The sequence below is a fragment of the Vombatus ursinus genome, unplaced genomic scaffold (assembly GCF_900497805.2).
Source record: "Vombatus ursinus unplaced genomic scaffold, bare-nosed wombat genome assembly UNPS02009975.1, whole genome shotgun sequence".
Lineage (NCBI taxonomy): Eukaryota > Metazoa > Chordata > Mammalia > Diprotodontia > Vombatidae > Vombatus > Vombatus ursinus.
In genome coordinates this window covers 5,075,070-5,099,017 of record NW_020949753.1, presented here as the reverse complement: position 1 = coordinate 5,099,017, position 23,948 = coordinate 5,075,070, and the positions used below count along the sequence as shown (strand labels likewise).

Here is a 23,948-nt window from a genome sequence, read left to right as displayed (position 1 = left end):
TAAGCAGTATGAAATGGAGATTCACAGTTTCATGAAGAATTTTCTTTTAGTGTTCAGTGTTTTTCTGATTTAATTACCTCAATACTTTTTAAAGATATGAAAGTTCTGAAAGGATATAGATTTCTTATTGTTACCTCTATTATAATACAACTTCATCCAATTCCTCAAATAAATATACTTTTTCCAGGTTTCTGTAGATTTTTGTGTTTATATTTTAAAGTTTCTACTATTCAGCTCTAGTCTTATTCTCCCTGTTAGCATTAATAAAATCATTACTATTAGCAATTATATTAATATAATTATGGTATTCATAACAATAATGAATATTATTTGAATATATTATTGAATGAATATACTATGAACAATAATAAGAACAATAATGGTAAGCGTTACAGAGTTACAATCTCCTAGGCTAGATTTTTGGGCATCTCTAGATCTACAATAATTTTTATACTGGTCAATGTCTTCTTTAGATTACTTTTCCCAACTGCCTTAGGTTCCTGAATTGGGACTTTGTGCCAGGGCCAAGCTCTGCCCTCTACTGTACTTCTGGGTAGTGTGGTCAGCCCTGCTTGGTTTTGGCCTACGTCACTTAGAGTCCTGTGCTGACCTCCACCTCCTGAGCTTAGGAGTCCCTGGATCTTTGAGGTTCAGAGAAACATCTTCAAAGCCCTTCCATGTCATCTCAAGACAAAGTGCGAGAGACCGTGGAGCCTCTGGGCAATTGGGTTATCAGGTCTGAGCACTGGTTGACGCTACTCCTACTGGCTTTCTGGGTCCCTCTTCCAGATTTCAACCAACTTGGGCGTTTTTTTTATTTCGGAGCGGGGCAGTGGGGAGAAGGAAATCCCTTACTATTGACACCGAGTCTTGCAGGGGCTACACGTTATCTGGTTGTACTGGGATATTTACTTGCCTACGATGGTCCTGTCCTGGCTTTCCTTGTGGCCTCCTTTATTTGCCTATGGGCTTCTGTCTGTGCAGTTCCAGGGTGGAAGAAATCACTATACTTTCTCAGATTTTTAAAATATTATTCAGTTTGGTACAAATTTCAGATGAGTGCTGGGCAACCCAGCTCAGGCAGCCATTGTCAGCCAGCTACTCCCACACGGTCCCTCACCTAACCTCCCTCCTTTTGCCAGAATGCTGAGGTCAATAACAATTATCTGGGTCATTACAACTGCTCAGAGTAGTACTTCCTTTTTGTGCTCTTTTTATTTGCCTTATAGAGTCACGCAGAGTAAAATGACTTTGATAAGTCATTCCTTGGTCCCATGAATTGCTCATAGTTGTCATTTCTTACTCTATAATCATATTTCATTAAATTCACACGCCACAATATGTTTATTCCCCAACTGAGAGGCAGTGATTTTATTTCCAGTTTTTTGGTAACACAAGTGTTACAAAAAATATTTTCAGGCCTTTATACCTTCTTAGGATATATATGGCCAATAGTGAGACTGCTGGGTCAACGGGTATATACAAAGTAAAGTAACTTTGTCTAGCCTAGTTCCCAATTATATTCCCAAAAGATCAAACCAATTCATACCTCCACCCACAAATTATTAGGATGCTTGTCTTCCCACAGCCTCAACAAAATTACCTATCTCCTCACTAACTTTGTCAATTTGAGGGGCAGCCAGGCGGCACAGTGGATACAGCACCAGCCCTGAAGTCAGGAGGACCTGAGTTCAAATCTGGCCTCAGACCAAACACTTGACACTTACTAGCTGTGTGACCCTGGGCAAGTCACTTAAACCCAATTGCCTTAAAAAAAAAAAAAAAAAAACTTTGTCAATTTGATAGACGTGACATGAAATCTAGGAGTTGTTAGAATTTGCCTATTTCTTTACTAGTAGTGATTTGAAATATTAATTGATAGTCTGCAATTCTTTACAATGTCACCACCTTCCCCATGAAGGCTTTTCCTGATTCCCTCAAATGTCCTTATTTCTGTCAAAAGCAGAAGCCTCTTCCAACCTCCTGGGTCTGAAACCACAGCATTATCTCAAACTCTTCATTCTCCCTCAACCCATGTGTCTAATGAGTCGCCAAATACTGCACTCCTCCCTCCCTAACAGCTCCAGCAGCTGATCTCTTCTCCTACTCACAGAACGACACTTTAGTTCAGGCCCTTGTCACCTCTCACCTAAAGTATTTCAATAGCCTCCAAAGGTGTCTCTCTTTCTCCAACCCATTCTACACACTGCAGCCTAATTAGCTTTCCTCAGGTACAGATCCCCTACTCAATCAACTCCAGTGGCTTCCTCGTGCCATGCGATAACATATAAACTCCTCTGTTTAGCTTTAAAAGACCAGGCCACAACCTGGCTCTAACCTGTCTTTCCAGCCAAATTAGACAGGGCTCTCCTTCCTCTTCCTTTGCCACCAGAGGAAGCCTTTTCACCCAACACTCAACCTTTTGTCCGGCCTTTGCACGGCCGTCCCATACCCTCGGATGGCATGCCTTCCCCACCTCACCTTCAGAGTCCCCTCTCCAAGACACAGCTTAAGCTCCATTTTCTATATGAAGGCTTTCCTGTCCTGCTAGTACCCACCCTAAACTACTCTGTAGTTAGGCACTTTGCATCTCTTTTTGTTGATTCCCTTGATATGTGTAGTGTATAAGTTTATATGTGCATTTCTCACCCCACTAAAATTTAAGTTTCTTGTGAATGTTTATTGTTTTGTGCTCACATGCCCAAAGCCAGCAGCGTACCTGAGGGACTGATGTCCCCCTCCAAACAATCTTACGTGTTTTGTATGTACTTTGTACAATGTTTCCTTCAACAGAACGTAAGCTCATGGAGGGCAGGCTCTTTTAGTTTCTTTGAATCCCCAGCACCAAAAATAATGCCGGCACTAAATGTCTGCCAACTGATATATGTTAATTTCTTACAGGTCTTAGACATCAGTGCTTTCAGGTAATTTTCTACCACAGAATTAATAACAATTTCTTAGTTTTGATGGGACTCCTTTTACCCTCTGTTCAGTTTATCCTTGAGCTTTCCCTGACACTTTCTTGCCATCTGCTCCATCCTTCCTGATCAGTTCACTTGATGTAAATGGATGAATGGGGAAAAAAAAATTTGCTAAGCACTGGGGATACAAAAAGAAAACACACTCCCTCTTCTCAAGGAGCTCATATTCTAATGGCCAAGATGAGACACAACCAACGTTTCAGCTGGAAGAGTCCTTAGAGGGCAGTGCAAAGCAGACGGTAATGCATCTTCTTCAGTGTAGTTTCCAATGATGAAATCATATTGGTTTATGATGTGGAACTACCTGACATTGGGCCTGACTCAGGACAGTCCCCTGGTAGTTTATAACAAAATGAGACACCGAGGACATTCCACTTAATAACAAGAGACTTACTTAGCTATACCAGGAGGACAGTCAACAAGGACAGGCATTGAGGACACCCCAAGCTGAGTCGGCTGAGGGAAGCTCCCTGGCCTTGGCTGGTTGCTCTGGACCTCCTTTTGGCTGCTCTGTACTTGGGCAACCAGAAAGCGACGGAACAGCCTAAGTCTTTATTACCCTGAACACCAGGTCTTAAGGAGGGTTTTTATATTTTTTAAAGGAAAAACTAGCTTAACTTGCATGGGGCTAGGGGAATACTGCTCTTCCACGAAGGATTTGGAATCAAGAACTTTCTTTCCTGGGTCTTTACTAGGGACGGGTACTGAGAACACAGGGGCTTAATATCAGTCACCAGCGCAGTATGGTTCCTCTTTAGCAACTACCTCAGTGCTTCCTCCTATCTAGAGCTGGGATGTTTCAGAGGGTGACTGTAATTGGGTTTGTACCATCCTCCCTTCCCTTGGCATGGAAGACTGGCTATAAATTTATACGACTGGGACTCCTCTCCCCTGCATGTTGCAGTTGGTCACCTTTTTCAGGGAATAGGTCGGTCCCTTCTGTAATGTTATAGGTTGTGCTTGTTGATTTTAAATGTCAACAATATTTTATCTACAGCTACGAGTTACATACAACCATCAACTAAAGGAGACTATTGCTATATTTCTGCTAACGTTGAAGTGGGTAAAGAAACAGTTCAGAAACATTCATATATACACCAATGCTATCTTCTTTAAGGCACTCAACAATTCTTTAGATATGATTATCAGAAATCTAGGTCTTACTGTTTTTGAAATATTATTTGAAAAAGAAAACTGATTTTGTGAGATTATTATCTTTATAAAAAGAGGCAGCAACTCTACTCAAAGTAGCATTTCATTGTTAAGATAATTGTGTTTAAAACAGAGTTTATATTAGAGAAGGAGATTTGAAGATATAAGATATAACCTGAAAGAAAGAAATAAAAGAACCAATACTTAGCTCCTCACTATTTAGCTTAACAACAACATTTAGAGAATGGTTTTGAAACATCATTGTTATTCTTACTACATGAAATTAAAATGATAATTATGAAAAGGATTTACTACTTACCCACAACATATAAGCAGCCATGAAGCTCACTAACACCATTGCCTGCTCTTCGCTGACCCATCTCTTTAACTTCTATCCATTTATTCAAATGTGGGTCATATCTCTCCACACTAGACAAAGAGGCCAGCCCATCATTGCCTCCCACAGCATAAACATAGTTCTAAATTTTAAAATAGAAATTAAGGCTAGCTTTTGAATTGATTCTACATATTGCCAGTGATATACCTATGATGTATACAAAAGTAATTATTTTATAATCTGGTGTTATAAAGAGATGTCATGGCATTCAACATGGAAACACACAAACACTGGTTTTATCTGATTGATTTTGAAGAACTGAAGAATTCCAAAGAACAGGACAATCTGCAAAATGTTTTTAATCTGGCAGAGCAGTTATCTGGGACCCACCAAGCTTCTGGATTTAAAGGATTATCAATGCCAACCATCTTGATGAGCAGTCCAATGCTTACAAACATAACATATTTAACAGTAAATATTTTAAAGACAGAATTTCATGTCAGTGTTTATAAACATGAGATAATTTACTCTGCAACTGGACACAATGATAACAATTCAACAGAAAAGTCAAAAGACTTAACTTACTATCAGAGCTACAGAGCCAACCCCTCCTCGGGGAGTATTCATTGGTGCCACCCCACTCCACTGATCAGACTCAATGTCGTATCTCTCCACATCATTGAAGCAGGTATTGTCATCTAACCCTCCTATCGCATAAATTGGACCTCCGAGAGAGGCCAAGGCAATTCCTCGTCTACAAAGGCAACAGAACATACCTTTAGCACATGGGTTAAAAAACAACAGTTTTTAAATGCAAACAACTGGTCAATGTGGTATTTCCCCATTATTGATTCCATTATTAATATCCTCCTCATTATTTGTAAACTCACTGATTTATAAGATACACGGTCATCCCAACATTAAACAGACAATTTTTATATAAGAGATTTACTAAGACTATTACTTCCAACGACCATTTCCTCCTAATAAATGATGACATCTATGGCAAGGTAAAAAGCATTTACATAGCACCTACTATGTGCCAGGCATTGCGTTAAGCGCTTAACAAATATTACCTCATTTGATCTTCACAGCAATCCAGCAAAGTAGGTACTGTTATTATCCCCATTTTGCAGCTGAGGAAACTGAGGCAAAGAAAAGTTAAGTGACTTGCCAAAGGTCACACAGCTAGTAAATGCCTGAGGCTGGATTTGAACTCAGGTCTTCTTGACGTCAGGGCTAGTACTCTATTCAATGCACCACCTACCTGCCTAGACTTGAATCCTAATGATAGGGGTTGAAGAAAAAGAAAGAACTTCAAATTTCTGTGATGCTCAAAAGCATTAGAGAGTACATTATGAGACAAATAAATAGAGAAAACAATTGTTAAGCATTTACTATGCATCAGACACTGTACATAGAAATACAAGCAAGTAGTTCTGCTCTCAAGGAGCTTACATTCTAATGTGGGAAGACAAATCATAAAAGGGATTTGGAAGGGGGCAGAGGGAAACACTGTTTCTGAGATAGCTAGGAAGTAAGGTGGAAGCCTGGATCCAAGCAGTTAAGTAAGGTGAAAAGCTCATTTATCACACTTGGGATGGTTTCCAAGGGCAGAGTCCCAAGTTTTTTGCAGGGTTGCTGGCTGGAGAGCAGACAGCATGGTTTGAAGATGGCCAGGAATTACAACCATAGGTTGTATAGTTCAAAACCTTTGTCAATCAATGACTGACTTCACATGTATATTGATTCAGTTAATTAATCTTTCCCTAATTCTTTATAAAAAAGATAAAATCAATCAAAAAGTTTTTATGAAATATCTGCTCAAGGCACTGTGCTATGTCTTATATTTAGTCTACTTCAATTTTATTCCCTAGTGAACAATGCCTATTGACATTTACCAACTTAAGGCAATGCTCTGCAACTGGTGGGACCCAGATCTATGCAGGGTTATTGTGTGTAATTCTTGAACACATAAGAAAAATAACAATTGCCTATTATATTTATCACCAAAAAAATATGACACTGCAGAATAAGGAAACATACCTGCTGTAGATTAATTGCACTGAATGTGTGTATATGTTCATGTATATGTTTTAAGTGTATCTATGAATATTTTTCAAGAGTTGCTTTGAGTTTAAAGAGTTTCACCTAAGTACTCATTCAAAAAAAAAAAAAGTGAGTGAAAAATGCCTGTTGGGAAGACTATGACATGCAGTTAACAGACACCTATAAAGCTCATCCATCACTATATGCAACTTGGTTGCAAATAAACTAGTTGGGTCCAGAATTAACCAGTAGAAAATGAGAGAGATTGCCTTTAAGAAACTGCAAAGTTCATTTATTGACCCCCAAATTCTTCCTGAACCAAAGGTACATTTTTTAAGCAATTCAATTAAATATGCACATATTGATCTAATACTATGGATCAGGTACTGCCTTGATGCTTGATATACAAATATCTGGGCTTTTAAATTATATTATTTTTTAAGTTAACAAGAATTTATTTTATCTCTTCCAATGTACTTCATTACTTGAAAGGAAAAAAGAAGAAAAGAAAACCCAAACCCTTGCAAAAAATATTCATAGTCAAGCAAAACAAATACCTTCATGGTTCTCTGGAATTGTGGCTGGCCATCGCATCAATGAGTCTCTCAAAGTTGTTTGTTTTTACAATGTGATTATTACTGTATGAACTGTTAGCCTAGTTCTGTCCTTTTCACTTGTCTTCCTAGGACTCTCTGAAACTGTTCCTTTTGTCATTTATTATGGTACAATAATATTCTATTATGTTAATAAGCCATCACCTGTTCACATTTTTCCCAAACCCTTTTTGTTTCTAGCTCTATGCTACTACAAAAAGAGTGGCTGTAGACATTTTTGTACATATGGTTCCTCTTTCTTTAATTTCTTCAGGGGCATAGCATTATAAAAGTATCTCTGGGTCAAGAGTATGCAATTTAGTGATTCTGTGGGCATAATATAAAATTGCCCTCCAGAATACCCAGATCAATTTACATTTCCAATAACTGTGGAACAATGTGCTTATTTTCCCTCAGCCCCTTCAATATCTGGCTTTTTAAAAAAGTCATCTTTACCAATCTGATGGGTGTAAGATGGAACCCTAGAGTTGCCATAATTTGTATTTATCTAATTATTGATGTTGTGGAGTATTTTCTAATATGGCTATTGATAACCTGGATTTCTTCTGTTGAAAAGTGCTTCTTTACATCCTCGGCACAGCTGACTGACCGACTCTGACCATTTACCAAATTGGGAGACAGTACTTTATTCTAATAAAATGGCATCAGTTCCATACATGTGCTGGAAATTTTTATTAGAAAAATTGGCTCAAACGCTCTCCCCATCCCCAGTTAAATGTTTTCCTTCTAACTTTACCTACTATATTGGTTTTGCTGTAATAGAAACAGTTCTTCATATTCTTTTACATTCTGCGATCCTCTCTAGTCTTAGTGTGGTCATGAACTCTCCCCCTACCTATCGATCTGAAAGGTAATTTCTTTCCTGCTCCTCTAATTTGTTTATGATGTCACACTTTGTGTTTAAGTCATGTATCCATTTGGAACTTGTCTTGGTATAGAGTGGGATATCGGTCTACACCAAATTTATGCCGTATTATTTCCAGTTTTCTCAGCAGTTTTTTCCCCTTCCCCCATAGTCTTTGGGGTTATCGAATACAATGTTGCAAAGTTCATTTGCTTCTGTACCTGTACCTAATCTATTCCACTGATCAACCTACCTAGCTCTTAAATAGAATATCAAATCATTACAATGATTACTACTTTTTTTTAGGCAATTGGGATTAAGTGATATGCCCAAGGTCACACAGCTAGCAAGTGTCAAGTGTTTGGTCTGAGGCCGGATTTGAACTCAGGTACTCCTGACTTCAAGGCTGGTGCTGTATCCACTGAACCACCTAGCTACCCCTAATGATTATTACCTTGTAGTGTAAAGATGTGGTACTAGTAGTCCCTGAGGCAGGAACAATATCCTAACCCTTTTCCCCATGCAAATTAGACTAATTTTTCCTTAAAATATATTGAGACCATCCTTAAGATTTGGTTGGCTCACTTCCCTTATGGTCCGAGTACAAATCAGCAACGAAGTGCTCCTGGGGTGAATGAAAGTTTGGTGGGCTACGTCTTCGATGTCTATCCTTACTGAAGATCTTCTCCTGCTATGGCTAAATATCCTTTTGTTAATTTCTGAATGAGTTATAATTGTGTTCTAATACCAAACCTAAACTACCAGGAGACTGGCCTGAGTCACGCCCAATCCATAGTATCTCCCTCACTGCCCCTTAAATTATTTCCTTTGAGATTCCCCCAGGTGAATTGTATTATGACTTTTCCCAGCTCTCTAAAGTAGTCCTCTGGTAGTCTGACTAGTATGACTAAAATTAGTTTAAGGACTATGGACATATTAATAATACTGGCTCAACCTACCAACAAGTAATTTATAGTTCTCTAAATCTTTTGGTCTGTATTTCTGTAAAGAATGCTGTGTGGTTGTATTCATAGTGTTCCTGTGAATGTCTTAGTAGGTAGAGTCCCAACTATTTTATATGTTTTGTAGATATTTTAAATGGAATTTCTCCTATCTATCCTGCTTTTATTGGTTATATACAGAAATTATGATTTATGTAGATTTATTTAATATCCTGCAACTTTGCTGAAGTTGTGGTTCTAATTAATTTGTGAGTTGACACACTAAGTAAACCATCATATCATCTACAGAAAGCAATCACTGTTTCTTCTTTGCCTATGATAATGATTCAATTTTTTTTTCTTGTCTAATTGTAAAAGCCAGCATTTCAAGGACTATTTCAAATAGCAGTGGTGAAAATAGTTATCTTTGTTTTGACCTTGATCTTAATGGCAAGGCTCCTAGTTTATCTTCATTACATATAATGCTGATTGTTGGTTTTGCTACTTAAAACATTTTTTTAATTTTTCGGCAATTGGGATTAAGTGACTTGCCTGGGGTCACACAGCTAGTAGGTGTCAAGTGTTTGGTCTGAGGCCAGATTTGAACTCAGGTCTTCCTGACTTCAGGGCCAGTGCTGTATCCGCTGTGCTACCTAGCTGCCCCAACTACTTAAAATATTAATGAAACTTCTATTCATTCCTGTTTTCTAGATAAAAAAATGGGTGTCTTTTGTCAAAAGCTTTTTATGTATCCATTCATATAATCGTGATTTTTGTTATTCTCACTGTATGTACTATGTTTATAGTTTTTCTAATATTGAACTGGATGGTGCCAAGTGGTGCAGTGGATAGAGTGCTGGGCCTAGAGTCAGGAAGACCTGAATTCAAATCCAGCTTCAGATACGTACCAGTTGTGCAACCCTGGGCAAGTCACTTAACTGTTTGCCTCAGTTTTTTCATCTGTAAAATGAGCTGGAGAAGGAAATAGCAAACCACTCTAGTATTTTTGCCAGGAAAACCCCAAATGGGGTCATGAAGAGTCAGACACGCCCAAAACGACCTGAACAACAACAATATTGAACAACCCTGCACTCCTGGTATGTACCCAAACTGGTCATAATATTTGTAACATGTTGCTATAGTCTGCTTGCTAATATTTTAATTGACTTTTTGTGCTAATATTCATGAAGGATATTACACTAAAGTTTTTCTTTCTCTATTTTGACTCTCCTTGTTATATAATACTGGTATGAATTATTGTTTAAACATATGATAAAATCACTTATAAATCTATCTGCTCCTGGTATTTCTTTAGGTCAGTTTTTTTTTTCTCCTCTGAGATTGGGCTAAATTCTCTATTTTTTGTTCTGTTAATCTGAGAATTCAATATTTTTAAAAATATGAATCAACTTTGTATGCTGGTTTTACTGAATGTAATTAGAGAAAATAGTTTCTAATAATTTCCTTTATTTTTTATTTATTGTGAATTCTTTTTATTATTAATAATTTGGTTTTCATCTTCCCTTTCAAAATATCAAAGTAGATAAATAAGTTTCTCTACTGCTACTTTAAACATAAGCTCCTAGAGGTTATTAGTTCAACAGGTTTTTTTCATGTTTTGCTAATCTCCTCCTTGATTATCAGAATTTCTATCTTAATGTTTAATTTTTTAAAAGAAAATCCTGAGTTGTCTAGTTTTTTTGTTTTGTTTAGGCACATAACCAATTCCATTGATCTGGAATGTGTGTTGTTGTCTCTTTTGTTGATGAAAATGTTAGAAGTAACTAAGGACTATTGGTTGAATTCCACATATTTTGCCATGTTTTCTCATGGGTGTACTTATCTTTAATAATAAAATGTCTATCATTTCTATGATTTGTTCTTTGATTCACCAATTCTTTAGGACTAAGTTATTTAGCTCCTACTACCTTCTATTTCTCTCTGTAACTTTTCCTTTAAGTATTTATCTTTGCTATTTGGTACACATATTAAATGACATAAATGCGTTGTTAACGGCACTTTTCAATATTATCTTTCAATCAAGTGTAGTTTTGCCATTGCCTCATCTAAGACTGTTTCTTGTAAAGACGAAACAAAACAACCTAGTGTTAAATTAGAATCGATTCTGCTATCCTCCTGTATTTTAATGGGTGAGTTTATCCTGTTCACAGTTATGATCTTTAATTGTGTATTTCCCTTTAACTTACTCTCCTCTGATGCTTCTTCCTTGCTGCTATCCTCTTTAGAAAGAGGACGATGAGAGAAAAAGAGCATCGGCGCTTTTTCCTGATGCATCTGCTTTTACTCCCTTGTCCTGCTCTTCCCTTCCTCTCATTCTTACCCCAGTCAGAGGTTCTTACACTTTCTTTTCTTTTAATCCTCTCTAGTCCCAGTGTTTTCTCTGCTTTTTCTCTCCCTAAGTATTAGGACCGTGTTTGTGTAATGGCATTTTAACTCACTATAAACCTATTATCTTTTTTTTTAATGAAATACTATTGTTAGGCCCAGTTTTCTCATGAACAGGAAAATACAAAACTGTCAAATTTCATCTAAACTATTCAGAAAATCAAAGTGACTACAACCCAGTTTCAGAGGTATACCATCCCACAAACAATTTAATTCAATACATTAGGTGCCATGTAAAAAAATGACAAAAATAGACATAACACAAAGCCTCTCTCGAAGAGCTGACAATCTATTTGGGGTGTGGTGGAGAAGACATGCACACAGAAATTGTCTAAGTAAGGTCCTGAAGAAAGAAAAGGACTTTTAAAAGACAGAAATGAAAGAAAACAAAGAGAAAGAGAGGAGAACAGTCTAACTTGCCTATATTCTGGAATATGTTAACATAGATATGAATAGGAGAGTCAAATTCTGGATGGTCCCAATATACAAATAAACTCCTAATCCTAGAATTTACTTGGTAGTAATGGAGAATGAGTGAAAGTTTTTGAGTATGTAAACTGCATTATTGGCCTGGCAATTAGGACGATTACTCAGGCCATCATGTGAAGGATGGATTGGGAAGGGACAGACTCCAGTCAGGAAAACAACAGCATAAGTGAGAAGAAGTGGGAGTCTGACTGAGGGTGGCAATAAATGGCAATGGAAAAGGGCTGACAAAATATATCTAAAAGGGTCTTGCATGTTTCTCAGAAACAGAAGGAGATAAAAGACATTCGTATTTTTTAAAGTAATATGAAAAAAGTAACTATAATGCTATCTTTTTAAATACTGGTTTTTATCTTCTTCATAGACAAAAGCAATTCACATGGACCTACCTCTTTGTGTTCATTGATGCTTTCATCATCCACTTATTCGTGAGAGGATCAAACACCTCCATGGTGCCTAAATGTTCGTTTCCATCATGTCCACCAACTGCATAGACTTTGCCTATTAAAAAAGAAATAACTTTCTTTAATCCGAGTAAATTCATTTGTTAACAATCTTGACACCAAAAAGTTGCACAAAACAAGCTGTATTAGTGGTATAATTATTTTTAGCAACTGTTAGTTTAATTTTATTGGAGACGTTAGTTAAATGATTAAGTACTAATGTGTATATATATTATACTAAAACTTAACGTTTTTCATTGTCTCTCTCCCACCCCCCCACCCCCACAGTCTCACTTTTGGCTTTCCTGGCTCCCTTCAAGTCTCCGCTAAAATCCCACCTTCTGTAAGAAGTCTTTCCCAGTTCTCCTTAATCTTAGTACCTTCCCTCTGAGATTATTCTCAGTTTATCCTGTATAGAGCTTGCCTGTATATATGGTTGTCTCCCCCATTAGCTTCGAGAGCTTTTTTGGTATTCCCAGCACTTAGCACAGTGCCTGGCATGTAGTAGGTGCTCAATAAATTTCGGTTGACTAAAATGACTAGAGCATGCTGATTTACATGAAAATATAAAAAAAAATGACTTGTACTTTGTCCTTTAGGTGCTATAATTCTGAAGAAGCGTAGGCAATTTTGAAGAGAATTAATTTTCACCAACTAGGAAAAAAAAAACCCTCTAAAGAGTTGAGAAAAGACAAATTCATCACTCAAGACTGATGGGTATTTTTATTTAATGTTTTTCTAGCACCTAAAAATCAAACAGAATTATTTTTATTTTTTAACTTAAGAACTGGCTTTATTTTCAATCTAAAACATTTCTCTACACTATGGATCTATTACTAACTGACTTGACTGAATACACACAGAGTACCTGTTAGCTCAAAACACAATGACTTTTCATACTGATGAAGATACCAGTTAGAAAATTTGCCTGTTGACTGAAAAACATCTAGTAATTATATATACATATGCATATATTTACACAGGCACATACATGTGCATGTGGAAAATGCACATTATATACATACATGTACATGTACACAGTGGTCATTTTTATGTTACAGGACTTAAGGATTAAATATTTTAAGGTGAGATATAATAATGGAAAAATTTCATTTAAGCAATGTTACCAACCTCCCACAGATATTACACCCACATGACGCCTTCGACTGTTCATTTCTGGTCCAAAGAACCAACTATTTTTGTTGATTGAATAGCATTCAATGCTTCGAAATGGGTCACCTGATCCACCTCGACCACCCACACAGAACAGCACGCCTGAAAGAGGAGAGAGCAAACAGTTTAATCTCAGAATTGCCAAATCAGAGACAAGGTTATAAAAAAAAAAACTGTCTATGAAAAAAATTCATGTTTTCAGAAAATTACAAGGAAAGAAATGATCTTTCAGAATGCATTCAGTATAGTCACATTTGTAAAGCAAATAAAAAAGAAATCTAAAATTATTCTGGGTATGTGTTACCACTTCCATGAGGACATCTAATGACAAGAATACAACTAATGATTTCATCAACAAAGTGTGATTTCCTCAGGGAAAAGCCAGTATTTTTAGCTACTCAGACCATCTTATCAGATAATTTTCATTGAACCTACACTAAAACAACAACAACAACAATAAAAAACAAAAAACAAAAAACCAAAAAAACCAATATCCTATGCTACTTGGCAAAAGTGATCTTATGCAACTTTTGGAGGCCACTGACAGTTTTTATCTATCCTAATTCCAAAAGGGAAAAAGTTTTGAAAAATAATGCAAGTGAACTGATAGCTATTTATAATGAAGACTACTGATTTTACATGTCTTCACCAATATTACTTGTGTATAATTTATGTTTAATTGAAACCTTTTCAACATGGTCATTTCATTAATTTTTTTAAAAATTCCCATATAAAGTGGCACCTAATGTTATACTTTCAGCATTTTTTACAATCCAGAAGACTACTGTTCTGCGGAACCAAACCTTCCCCATATGAGATCACAGATTTTAGGAGATTATCTAACCCAACCCCCTTACACTTTACAAATGTGGAAACGGAAGCACAGAGAGCTCATGTGAGTATCCCAAATCACACAAGTGGTAAATGGAATATCCGGGATGTGGACCCAGGTCCCCTGACGGAGACTTGCCAAAACTGTGGATGCTTCTGTGTATAACACTCACTGCCTTTGTGTCTCACACCCCACATTTTGATTCTGATAAATTACCAGAATAGTTCTCCATGAAAGTACAGGGAGGGAAGATGAGATAGTGCATATTTATAGGAATATTCAGGCATACTTAGTGGTGCTCAGATTAGGAAAATTTGTTCCAAATCATTCTGCAAAAAGTTTAACACTACCAGCCCAGAAGTACATCAATGGCAATCACAGCCTTTCCATCAGCATTTGTTGATGAAAAGGGAATTCAATTACCAGCAGTCTGCTTCCTTGGAGTGGTTCGAATGGAGTACTCAAAGTCAGGCACTGCCCTGCTGCTCAGGTGAAGGTGGTAATTTCTTGCTTCATCGAGTAAATCCCTACATTTTAGATTTTGCTTGACAATTTCTTCTTTTGCCACAACACCCATAAGAAAATCAATGGGCAACAGTGGCAGTCGAACCTGATGGAATTGTGAACAGTTGTAAGTATTAAGTTGTCACACTGCTGTTAAATACTAACTGGATAGCTAACTGCAATGCTGAATGCCCACCTCTGCCATAGCGCCACTCCACTCTGACCCTGGATCTTCTTGGCAAGGAACCATCCACCCCACCATCACTCTCTGAGATCCTTCAATCCTTGCTGTCTGCTCTACTACTTTTCCTGCCAGTATCTCATACCACTTGGACTTTCCGTTTGCTACGAAAATGAACCTTCCTTGAGGTGCTGTCTCATCCAATTAGAACGTGAGCTCCTTGAGAGCAAGGACAGTCTCAATTTTCTATTTGTGAATCAGTGAGGAGCACAAAGTAAGCTATAGATAAATACTTTCCCATTTGTGGTTGATTTAAATTGTATTCCCTATTTCTTATGCCTAAGACTGGGTCTCCTTGGGTCAAGTTGTCTGACATGGGGTTTATATCCCTTCTCAAAACCTGAATTTAAAGTTGTTAGACCAGATGAAAAATTTAATCTTGCTTTTAACCCTTCTGCAAATTTATCTTAACTTAGTAAACATTTATTGAGTACCTGCACTGTTAGGAACCAAAAGATAATATTCAAAGATAATTAAGACTCAGTCTGTATCTCAAGGAGCTAATTAGTTGAGGGGTGGGGCAGTAGAAATAAGTTATGAATGTATTAAAGTATAAAAAGTACAGGTGATTTTTTAAAAGTGCTATAAAAGTGCACAGGATAGGAATGGTCACTTTTATCCCTTAGGAGAGATGCACACATACTGACGTGTATGAACAGAGGATGAGTAGTATCATTCTAAATAGCCTAGACATGTGAATGATACTGCTAATGATACATCCAACATCCATCTCAAAGACCAAGTCTGAGAAAATACCGTGCTTTAAGTGTTGGTGGTTTTTGGTTTAGATAAAAGTTTAATATGTGTAGCAGGCAAACTCCTCTCAGGGAGGGACAATCTCACTTTTCTATTTCTCAACTCTTTGCACAAAATTTCTACTGATCCCACCCCAAACGCTAATTCTCTCTGTCCCTGGCTGCCCTAAATTAATCAGATAGACATTTATTCAGTTCTACTGATCCACACACATGTATGTATGTGTATTCACACACATATCTATACCTATCTCTGTATCTACATATTTTCTCCTTCTATAGAATGTTAAGTTCTCTGAGAGCAGGGATTATCTTATTTTTTGTCCTGATAGCCCTAGTGCCTAGTATATAGGTGCTTAACAGACTACTGAATAACACATAGGAGGCACTTAACAAATGTTAACTGACTGATTTATTGTTATTAGCTGTGACTATGGAACAATGAGACTATTTTTTAAACCAACAAACCAGAAATTATACAAAATATTTCCCTTCAAAGATGCCATCTTAAAGGCTATATACTTATTCCTACCATCTGCTCAAAGTACTTCTGGAATGTTTTCCCAATATGAATTTTAGCACCTATGCACATACTTCTAAATATTTTTATTTGTGGCAAATCTTTATTTTTTGAAGATAGAACTGATTCTTAAAATAGAAAAAAAGCTACTTAATGAATAGAAAGGGAAAGGAAGGCATAAATATTTATATAGCACCTACTACATGCCACGCTACATTGTGCTAAACACTTTACAAATATTATCTCATTTAATCCTCACAATAACTCTGGGAGGGAGATGCTGTTATTTTTCAGTTGAAGAAATTGGGGCAATCTGAGGTTAAGTGGCATGCCCAAGGTCACACAACTACTAAGTGTCTGAGGCTAAAATGAATTCAGGTCTTAAATATAATAAGATGGATGACTAGACTAGGTAAGACCATGCTTAACCGAAAATACAGTCACCATAAAGACACTGACTTTTCTTGTGTAGATTGTCCACTAACAGTGATGACAATTCTAAAATAAGAGTTCCAGAAAATGTTTTGAAAAGCACGGGTTTAAGTACATATATTCCCTTCTAAAATAACTAATTCATAGAAGAGGTTTTATGTATGCATATTATCGAATATTTCTATATTTTAAAATTCACTCATAAGAAAAAAAAATAACAAAATTGCTTTTTCAGACTAGTCTGCCTGCCTACAAACTAAAAATAAAGGTACCCATCATTCAGAAGTTCATAAAGACTCCATCTGCTTCCACCCGCATTTAAAAACTCTCTGAAAAATACAATCTCATATTAGAGAAATGGTAGCTTAGAAAATAGTTATCATCAGCATGGTAGCTAAAGGCCTCTACCGAGCAAGAAGCTGAATGCTTAGGTATGATGAGTAGATAAGTAAACACAGTCTTTAAAGTAACATTTCTGGGGGCAGCGAGGTGGCACAGTGGATAGAGCACCAGCCCTGGATTCGGGAGGACCCGAGTTCAAATCTAACATCAGGCACACAACACTTACCAGTTGTGTGACTACAGGCAAGTCACTTAACCCCACTGCCTAGCCAAATAAATAAATAAACAAACAAACAAACAAATAAATAAGGTAGCATTTCTTTCCTCACTTGGGTCAACCAGAATTTTTTGTTGAGCAAAGCAATTCATAACGATTTAGACATTTTAACAGTCTAATTATGCTACATAGTTTCAATTTACTCAGGAGAGATTTGTGTTTTTTATTGTAAATGTTTTTGATGCCACAATTTTTTTTTTCAGGCAATTGGGGTTAAGTGACTTGCCCAGGGTCACACAGCTAGTAAGTGACAAGTGTTTGGTCTGAGTCCGCATTTGAACTCAGGCCCTCCTGACGCCAGGGCTGGTGCTCTACCCACTGTGCCACCTAGCTGCCCCGATGTCATAATTCTTTGAACCTCATCCATTTCTGTATAGACTCAATTTTCTAGAAGTGTAGATTTTAATTCAAAATGACAGTTGGGGTTAAGTGACTTGCCCAGGGTCACACAGGTAGTAAGTATCATGTGCATTTCTAACATTTTGCTATTTAAAAATTAGTGAATGGGATTTCCAGTCCCAAGATAACAAGAACAAACCTCCACTCAAAAGTATATTAATTGTTAATAGCCACAGATAGCATGGGCAAAGATCCAATTTGTTGTATTTTAGTACAGTTAGCAGTACACTAAGCATTGCTAGTCAAAACTTTTTGAAGCATTATACTCTATCAATGACTACTATATTTCCTCTCATAACATGCATTTTTCCCCCAGCAGGAAAAACACATAGATATGCTTTCACAATGTTCCTGTTTCTTCCTTCAATATAATCATATCCATTTATTCTACCTGAGCAAGTATTTCATCCAACCATATCGCATGATGCTGAGGATTGGCAAGAAGCCACTTGATGGCGGCACGGTAGACCTGCTTTTCATTCTCGATGTTGAGATCACTCGAGGACAAAAGCTTATGGAGATGCTGGGGTGAGACACTCACAAAGTCTTCACACTCCACCACTTCGGCAAAATGTTCGCAGGCATATCGGTCTGCCATGTCCATTAAGTCAATGCGGTTGTGACTCTCTGCAAAAGCTCGAACGGCCAAGCAATTGGAAGGATGGAAATGTAACTTCATGTATTCACAACACGCTCTAGCCACCAGCTCTACCTGGAGAATACAGGCGGCATATAAGAGAGGCTGGACATTGTCAACTGTCAAAGTGAGCCGGGAAGAATAGACAAACTTCACCAAGTCTTCTATCGCATCACCATCAAAATCCCTGATCTCAATGAGCGTCTGCTTCGCTTCAGCCATTTCGGAAAGAAACATGGCTCTGAAATAAGGAATAACACAAGCCAGTGCTAGTTTGTGGCAGGAGATTAGCTTTGAACCAACCTATTGGAAAAAGGAAAGTTGTACAAAAAGAGTGTAAGTCCATGCTTATAGCCAAGACCAACGCTGAATTTTTGGTTATTTTGTTTTTAAAGAGTAAATTATGTGGTCTCTTACTTTAGAACTAAGCCAACTGTAGACCAATTTTTTCCCCTCCAGTTCAGCCAGTTGATCTTTCAATTTAGTATACAGCTGATCAGAGCTGAGGACTTTCAAAGCTAAAATCTTAGTAGTAAGAAATCAGGCATTTTTTTTTTTAACTTGAAAGAGCTTAACATCTACATTCCCAAATCATTAATAAAGGAGTATGAAAAAAAAAAAGAGCCAAATTCCCTTAAGAAATGTTTAACCCAAAAAAAGAGTCTAGGGTATTTTAAGAGAATTTTTCTTTTTATTTATATACAAAAAGTTTGAATTTGTATGCTTTTTTCAAAAAAGAAATACTACTTAAATCCACTTATAGTACAAATTTGTATGTCAATTTTGCAAATGAAATAAGCTATCGTATAGGTCTGAAAGTTATTATTAAAAAAATTAATAAGGGAATCCATATTTAGCACTTACAAAACAAGCTCATCCTCCGGACTGAAAATTTTAATTAATTGGAATATGTGGAGAGTGTCAATTTATTATTTCAAATTTTCATAAAAACAAAAGCTCCTACCTTAAACTATTTGGGACAGGAATGTCCATTTGACCAATCTCTAAATGGGCCCTATTATTTTCCTTCTTCCAAGCTAGGCCCTAGCTTCCTAAAGCAGCTTTATGTAGGGAAAAACTAAAGAATGGAATTAAGATACACAATTAATGTAAATTTTAAAAATGTTAAATTATTTTTCTTTTTTATGTGGAATCTTCATGTGGAATATGCTACTTCTGTACACTTCTTCTGAAAGGCTAACCAGTAACAGCATGGTATAGTGGAAAAAAGGCTTGTCCTTTGAGGTTAAGTTTTGCCTCACAAATCTAGCTATGTGATCAAAGACAAATCACTTCACTTCCCAGGGCCTCAGGCAACTAAGGCTTTATAAATGACCATCACCAATCTCTAACCAAGGAATTTCCACAAAGGTGATTTACCTCACCAATGAAATCATAGGTCTGGACAAAAACAAAACTAAAACCAAAGTAAGACAGATGCCTGAAGAGAGTAACAAACACAAGAATCGCTCTAAGACTACAAAATCCTATAGCCCACTAATACTGAATGTGCTATAATATGAATTATGAAAACATTAGAAACTATTATTTTTCTTGGAGAAGAAAGGGTAAACACAGCCTATTTTATTATGAGCTAGAGCTACAAAATGTTCTTCCTATCTGAATTTCATCATGTAAATATTTTAGAAAAACACAAAATGCAGGACTAAGAGTCCAATAAAATATCGTTTGTAACCTAGGCTAAGAAAATTTATCAGTTATAAATTTACTTAAACCCCAGAGCAGAATGCTACATTTGCTGCTTAAAAACTTTCTTTCAGAAATACGTCAAATCTTAAATATCTCTAGAATCACTTTCTGGATTACTTATATATACACTATTGAAATGATTCAGTTTTTATGCCAGCATTGTTAAATTATACATTACAAAACATGGAATCATATGATTTAGCAGCACTGCCGCATAACAAGATTCTCGTGTTACCAGACACATTGTTCTACTTCTGCTGACTCCTACCTAACCCAAGCTATACAAATTACTGAGAGTGAGAGCTCTTCATGTGGTTTTTGACAGCTTCTATTCCTTCACATATGTTCAAATTTCTTGGTGAAAATAAATTTAGAGGACAGAGCCAAAATGGCAGACTCGCCTGAGCTCTACCAAATTCTCCTCCAAACAACTTTAAAATAACCTTTTAAAAGGAATTCTAGAGCAGCAGAACCCACAAAAGGATGGGGTGAAACAGTTTTGTAGCCCAAGACAACCTAGAAGGTCTATCACACTGGCACAGGGTGAGAGTGGAGCACAGGCTACCTCCAAATAGCCCACAGCAGGCCTTAGAGGCGACTGAATCATCACCATCATCAGCAACTTCCAGAGCTCTCAGCCCACAGATGGGAAAGGGCTCAGAAAGGGGTCCCCTCACTGGCAACGGGTAGAGGACTCTGTTGCATTGCCCACGTTTGTATCTAGGATGCAAGGCTGGGTTGCAGTACCAGGATGAGGAGCACTAGCACATCAGAGCTCGCAGTCGCAGGGGAACAGGGACCACTGTCACAGTTCCAGGGTGGAAAAAGAGTGCCTGTGGTTGCTCACAGATCACAGCACTGACCAGGAGAGCAGTAACCACACTTCTCCTTAGATCATACCACCTTGGTAGAACTACAAACTTGCAGACTCCCAGAACTAGCCCTGAAAACAGCTGCACAAAAAAAACCCTGAAGCTTGGGACAGTGCCCCCTCCACCCTAGGTGTAGAATCCAACTCCAAAGTTAAAAATCAAGAAATGGGCAGGAAAAATAAGCAAACATCAACAAAAAAGAATCTGATAAAGACAGTTACTATGGGGACAGGGAAGAGCAAAACACAAACTCAGAAGACAACACAGTCAAAGCTACGACATCCAAAGCCTCAAGGAAAAAGTGAATTGGTCTCAGGCCCAAAAAGAATTCCTAGAAGAGCTCAAAAATGAATTTTAAAAATCAAACAAGATAAAGGAAAAAATGGGAAAAGAAATAAGAGTGATACAAGTCAACAGCTTGGTAAAAGAGGTACAAATACTAAAGAAAATAACACCTTAAAAAACAGAATTGGCCAAATGGGAAAAGACTTACAAAAATTCACTGAAGACAAAGAACTCCTTAAAAGTAGAATCAGCCAAATGGAAAAGGAGGTACAAAAGTTCACTGAAGAAACCAATTCCTTAAAAATTAAAATTAGGCAAGTGGAAGCTAATGATTCTATAAGACATCAAGAAAAAATCAAAAGAATGAAAAAAAAAATAGAAGAAAATATAAGCTACCTCATTGGAAAAACAACTGACCTGGAAAAAAGATCGAGGAGAAAAAAATTTAAGAATTGCTGGACTACCTGAAAGCCATGATTAAAAAGAGTGGAAACATCACCTTTCAAGAAATTATGAAGGAAAACTGCCCTGATGTCCTAGAATTAGAGGAATTGAAAGAATCCACCAATCACCTCTTGAAAGAGACCCCAAAATGAAAACTCCCAGGAATATTGTAGCCAGATTCCAGAGCTCCCAGGTCAAGGAGAAAATACTTCAAAGAGCCAGAAAGAAATAACACAAGATTTAGCAGCTTCTACATTAATGGATCAGAGGGCTTAGAATGTGATATTCCAGAGGCTAAAGGAATTAGGATTACTACCAAGAATTACCTACCCAGCAAAACACAGTAATCTTTCAGGGGGAAAAATGGGCATTTAATGAAACAAAGGACTTTCTTTTTTTCAAAACAGGGAACTATTTTATTTATACAATAAGGACTTAAATGTAATCCCATAGAATGTCAAAGGTCACCCTCCTACAAGGGCTTATACAAACTGTATGATTTATACTACTGAATTAGGTGAGGCTCCCGCAAAGATGGAAAGTTAATTCTGAATCTCCTCCTGGTGACAGTGTGGTACCTTTTTTTTTTTTTTTAAAGCTGGCATCTCTTTCATTTTAATTGCCTGCATCATTTCTCTCTTCTATCATTGTTCCACTTAATTGGTCTTATTCCTTCTTCCTTGCAAAACCATGGTTCTTCCTGTTAGTCTCAGTTTTGCATTTCTACATCCTGTGGCTTGTTCTTTTTTTCTGCCCTGGACATAGAACCAGCTGTTAAGCAACTGGACTGTGGAAGGATTATGCTGGAATCCCAGCTGACTCTGAGGTCAGAATACCTCTGGGTGTTTTAGACCTTCTGTTATTTCACACCTGGGTTCCCAGCTTCCTCCTCCACCGAGGGTCCATCTTTCTTGGGGATTCAGAGAACGCTCTCATGTGGGAGTATCTCTTTCCTTCTCCAATGCCCATGCAGTGCTGTACTTGGTCAGCACCTCCTGACCACCTTCTTTTTGGGAATTCTTTTAACGAAAGGCTCCTCATGGTCTCTTTCTAGCTGGCTTTTTAAAATTTATTGATGCCTTTCCATTTTACAGCACATTCATGTCCAGACATATTTTACTAACTGCCAGCATTTCTATGAGGTTTTAAAGTTTGCAAAGCACTTTACATGTGTCACCTCATTCTGTCATCACAGCAACCCTGCAGCTATGATGATCTCCATTTTGCAGATGAGGAAACTGAGGCAAACAGGTCGCATAGCTAGTAAGTGTGTGAGGTCAGATCCAAACTACCCAACTCCAGGTTCTGTACTCCCTTAGCTGCCAGCTTCCTCTCTACTTCCTCTAGTCAGGGAGATTTCCCTTATAACAAAGATTTAAAAAGGAAAAACACCCATTCCAAAAAGCCAGCCAGTGTATCTACTAAGTCTGAAATCATATGTAACCGGCAGTCAATTTGTTCCTCATCTTCCCCTGCCAAAGCTAAGGGGGCATGTGAAACAAAGGACTTTCAAGCATTCCTAATGGTAAGACTAAAAATGAATAGAAGATCTGACTTTCAAATGTAAGACTCAAGAGAAGCATAAATAGGGAAACAGGAAAGAAAAAGCCTAAGGGAATTTCTCTAATCAATAGTGATTTATAGCATTTTTCCATATGACTACAGATAGCTTTGATACCTTTTGTCTGAAAACTGCCTTTTCATCTCTTTTGACCACTTATCAATCAGGGAATGACTCATATTCTAATGAGACTTTTATCAGAAAAACTTGCTGTAAAAATTTTTTCACAGTAAGGGTGTGCCCCTCCATCCTATTTTTCTCATTTATATTTCCCTCTGTCTCTCCTTTCAACCTGTCCTTCCTCAAAAGTGTTTTGCTTCTGAGTACCACCACCCTCAATCTGCCCTCCCTTTCGTCATCCCCACCCACCCTTCTCTTATTCCTGTCCCCTGCTACGTCCCTGTAGGATAAGATAAACCTCTATACCCAACTGACCGCCCACGTTACTCCTTCTTTGAACCAACTCCAGTGAGAGTAAGGTTCAGACAATGTCTACCACCCCCAGTTCCCATCTTTCCTCCACTGTCAAAGCTCTTCCTTTTACACCTCTTTTATGTTAAATAATCTACCCCATTCCACCTCTGCCTTCCCCCTTCTCCCAATGCCTCCCTCTTTTTCATCTCTTAATTTTATTCTTTTAGATATCATCTTATCATAGTCAATTTACAGTGAGTTTAGTTTCTCTGATAAACACTTCATTTCTCAAACACA

The 23,948-nt window shown here is 37.4% G+C and overlaps 1 protein-coding gene across 2 annotated transcripts in view; it reads right to left on the bottom strand.

Moving 5' to 3' along the window:
* Nucleotides 1-23,948, bottom strand: part of KLHL8 (kelch like family member 8) — a 49,137-nt gene that overhangs the window by 5,927 nt on the left and 19,262 nt on the right. For both annotated transcript variants that reach the window (XM_027853431.1, XM_027853432.1), the window contains 6 exons: nucleotides 18,120-18,668; nucleotides 14,682-14,868; nucleotides 13,385-13,528; nucleotides 12,200-12,311; nucleotides 5,056-5,224; nucleotides 4,453-4,612 (listed from right to left, as the gene is read on the bottom strand). In XM_027853431.1, coding sequence (XP_027709232.1) covers nucleotides 4,453-4,612; nucleotides 5,056-5,224; nucleotides 12,200-12,311; nucleotides 13,385-13,528; nucleotides 14,682-14,868; nucleotides 18,120-18,668 — 1,321 coding nt within the window. The remainder of the gene's footprint in view (nucleotides 1-4,452; nucleotides 4,613-5,055; nucleotides 5,225-12,199; nucleotides 12,312-13,384; nucleotides 13,529-14,681; nucleotides 14,869-18,119; nucleotides 18,669-23,948) is intronic.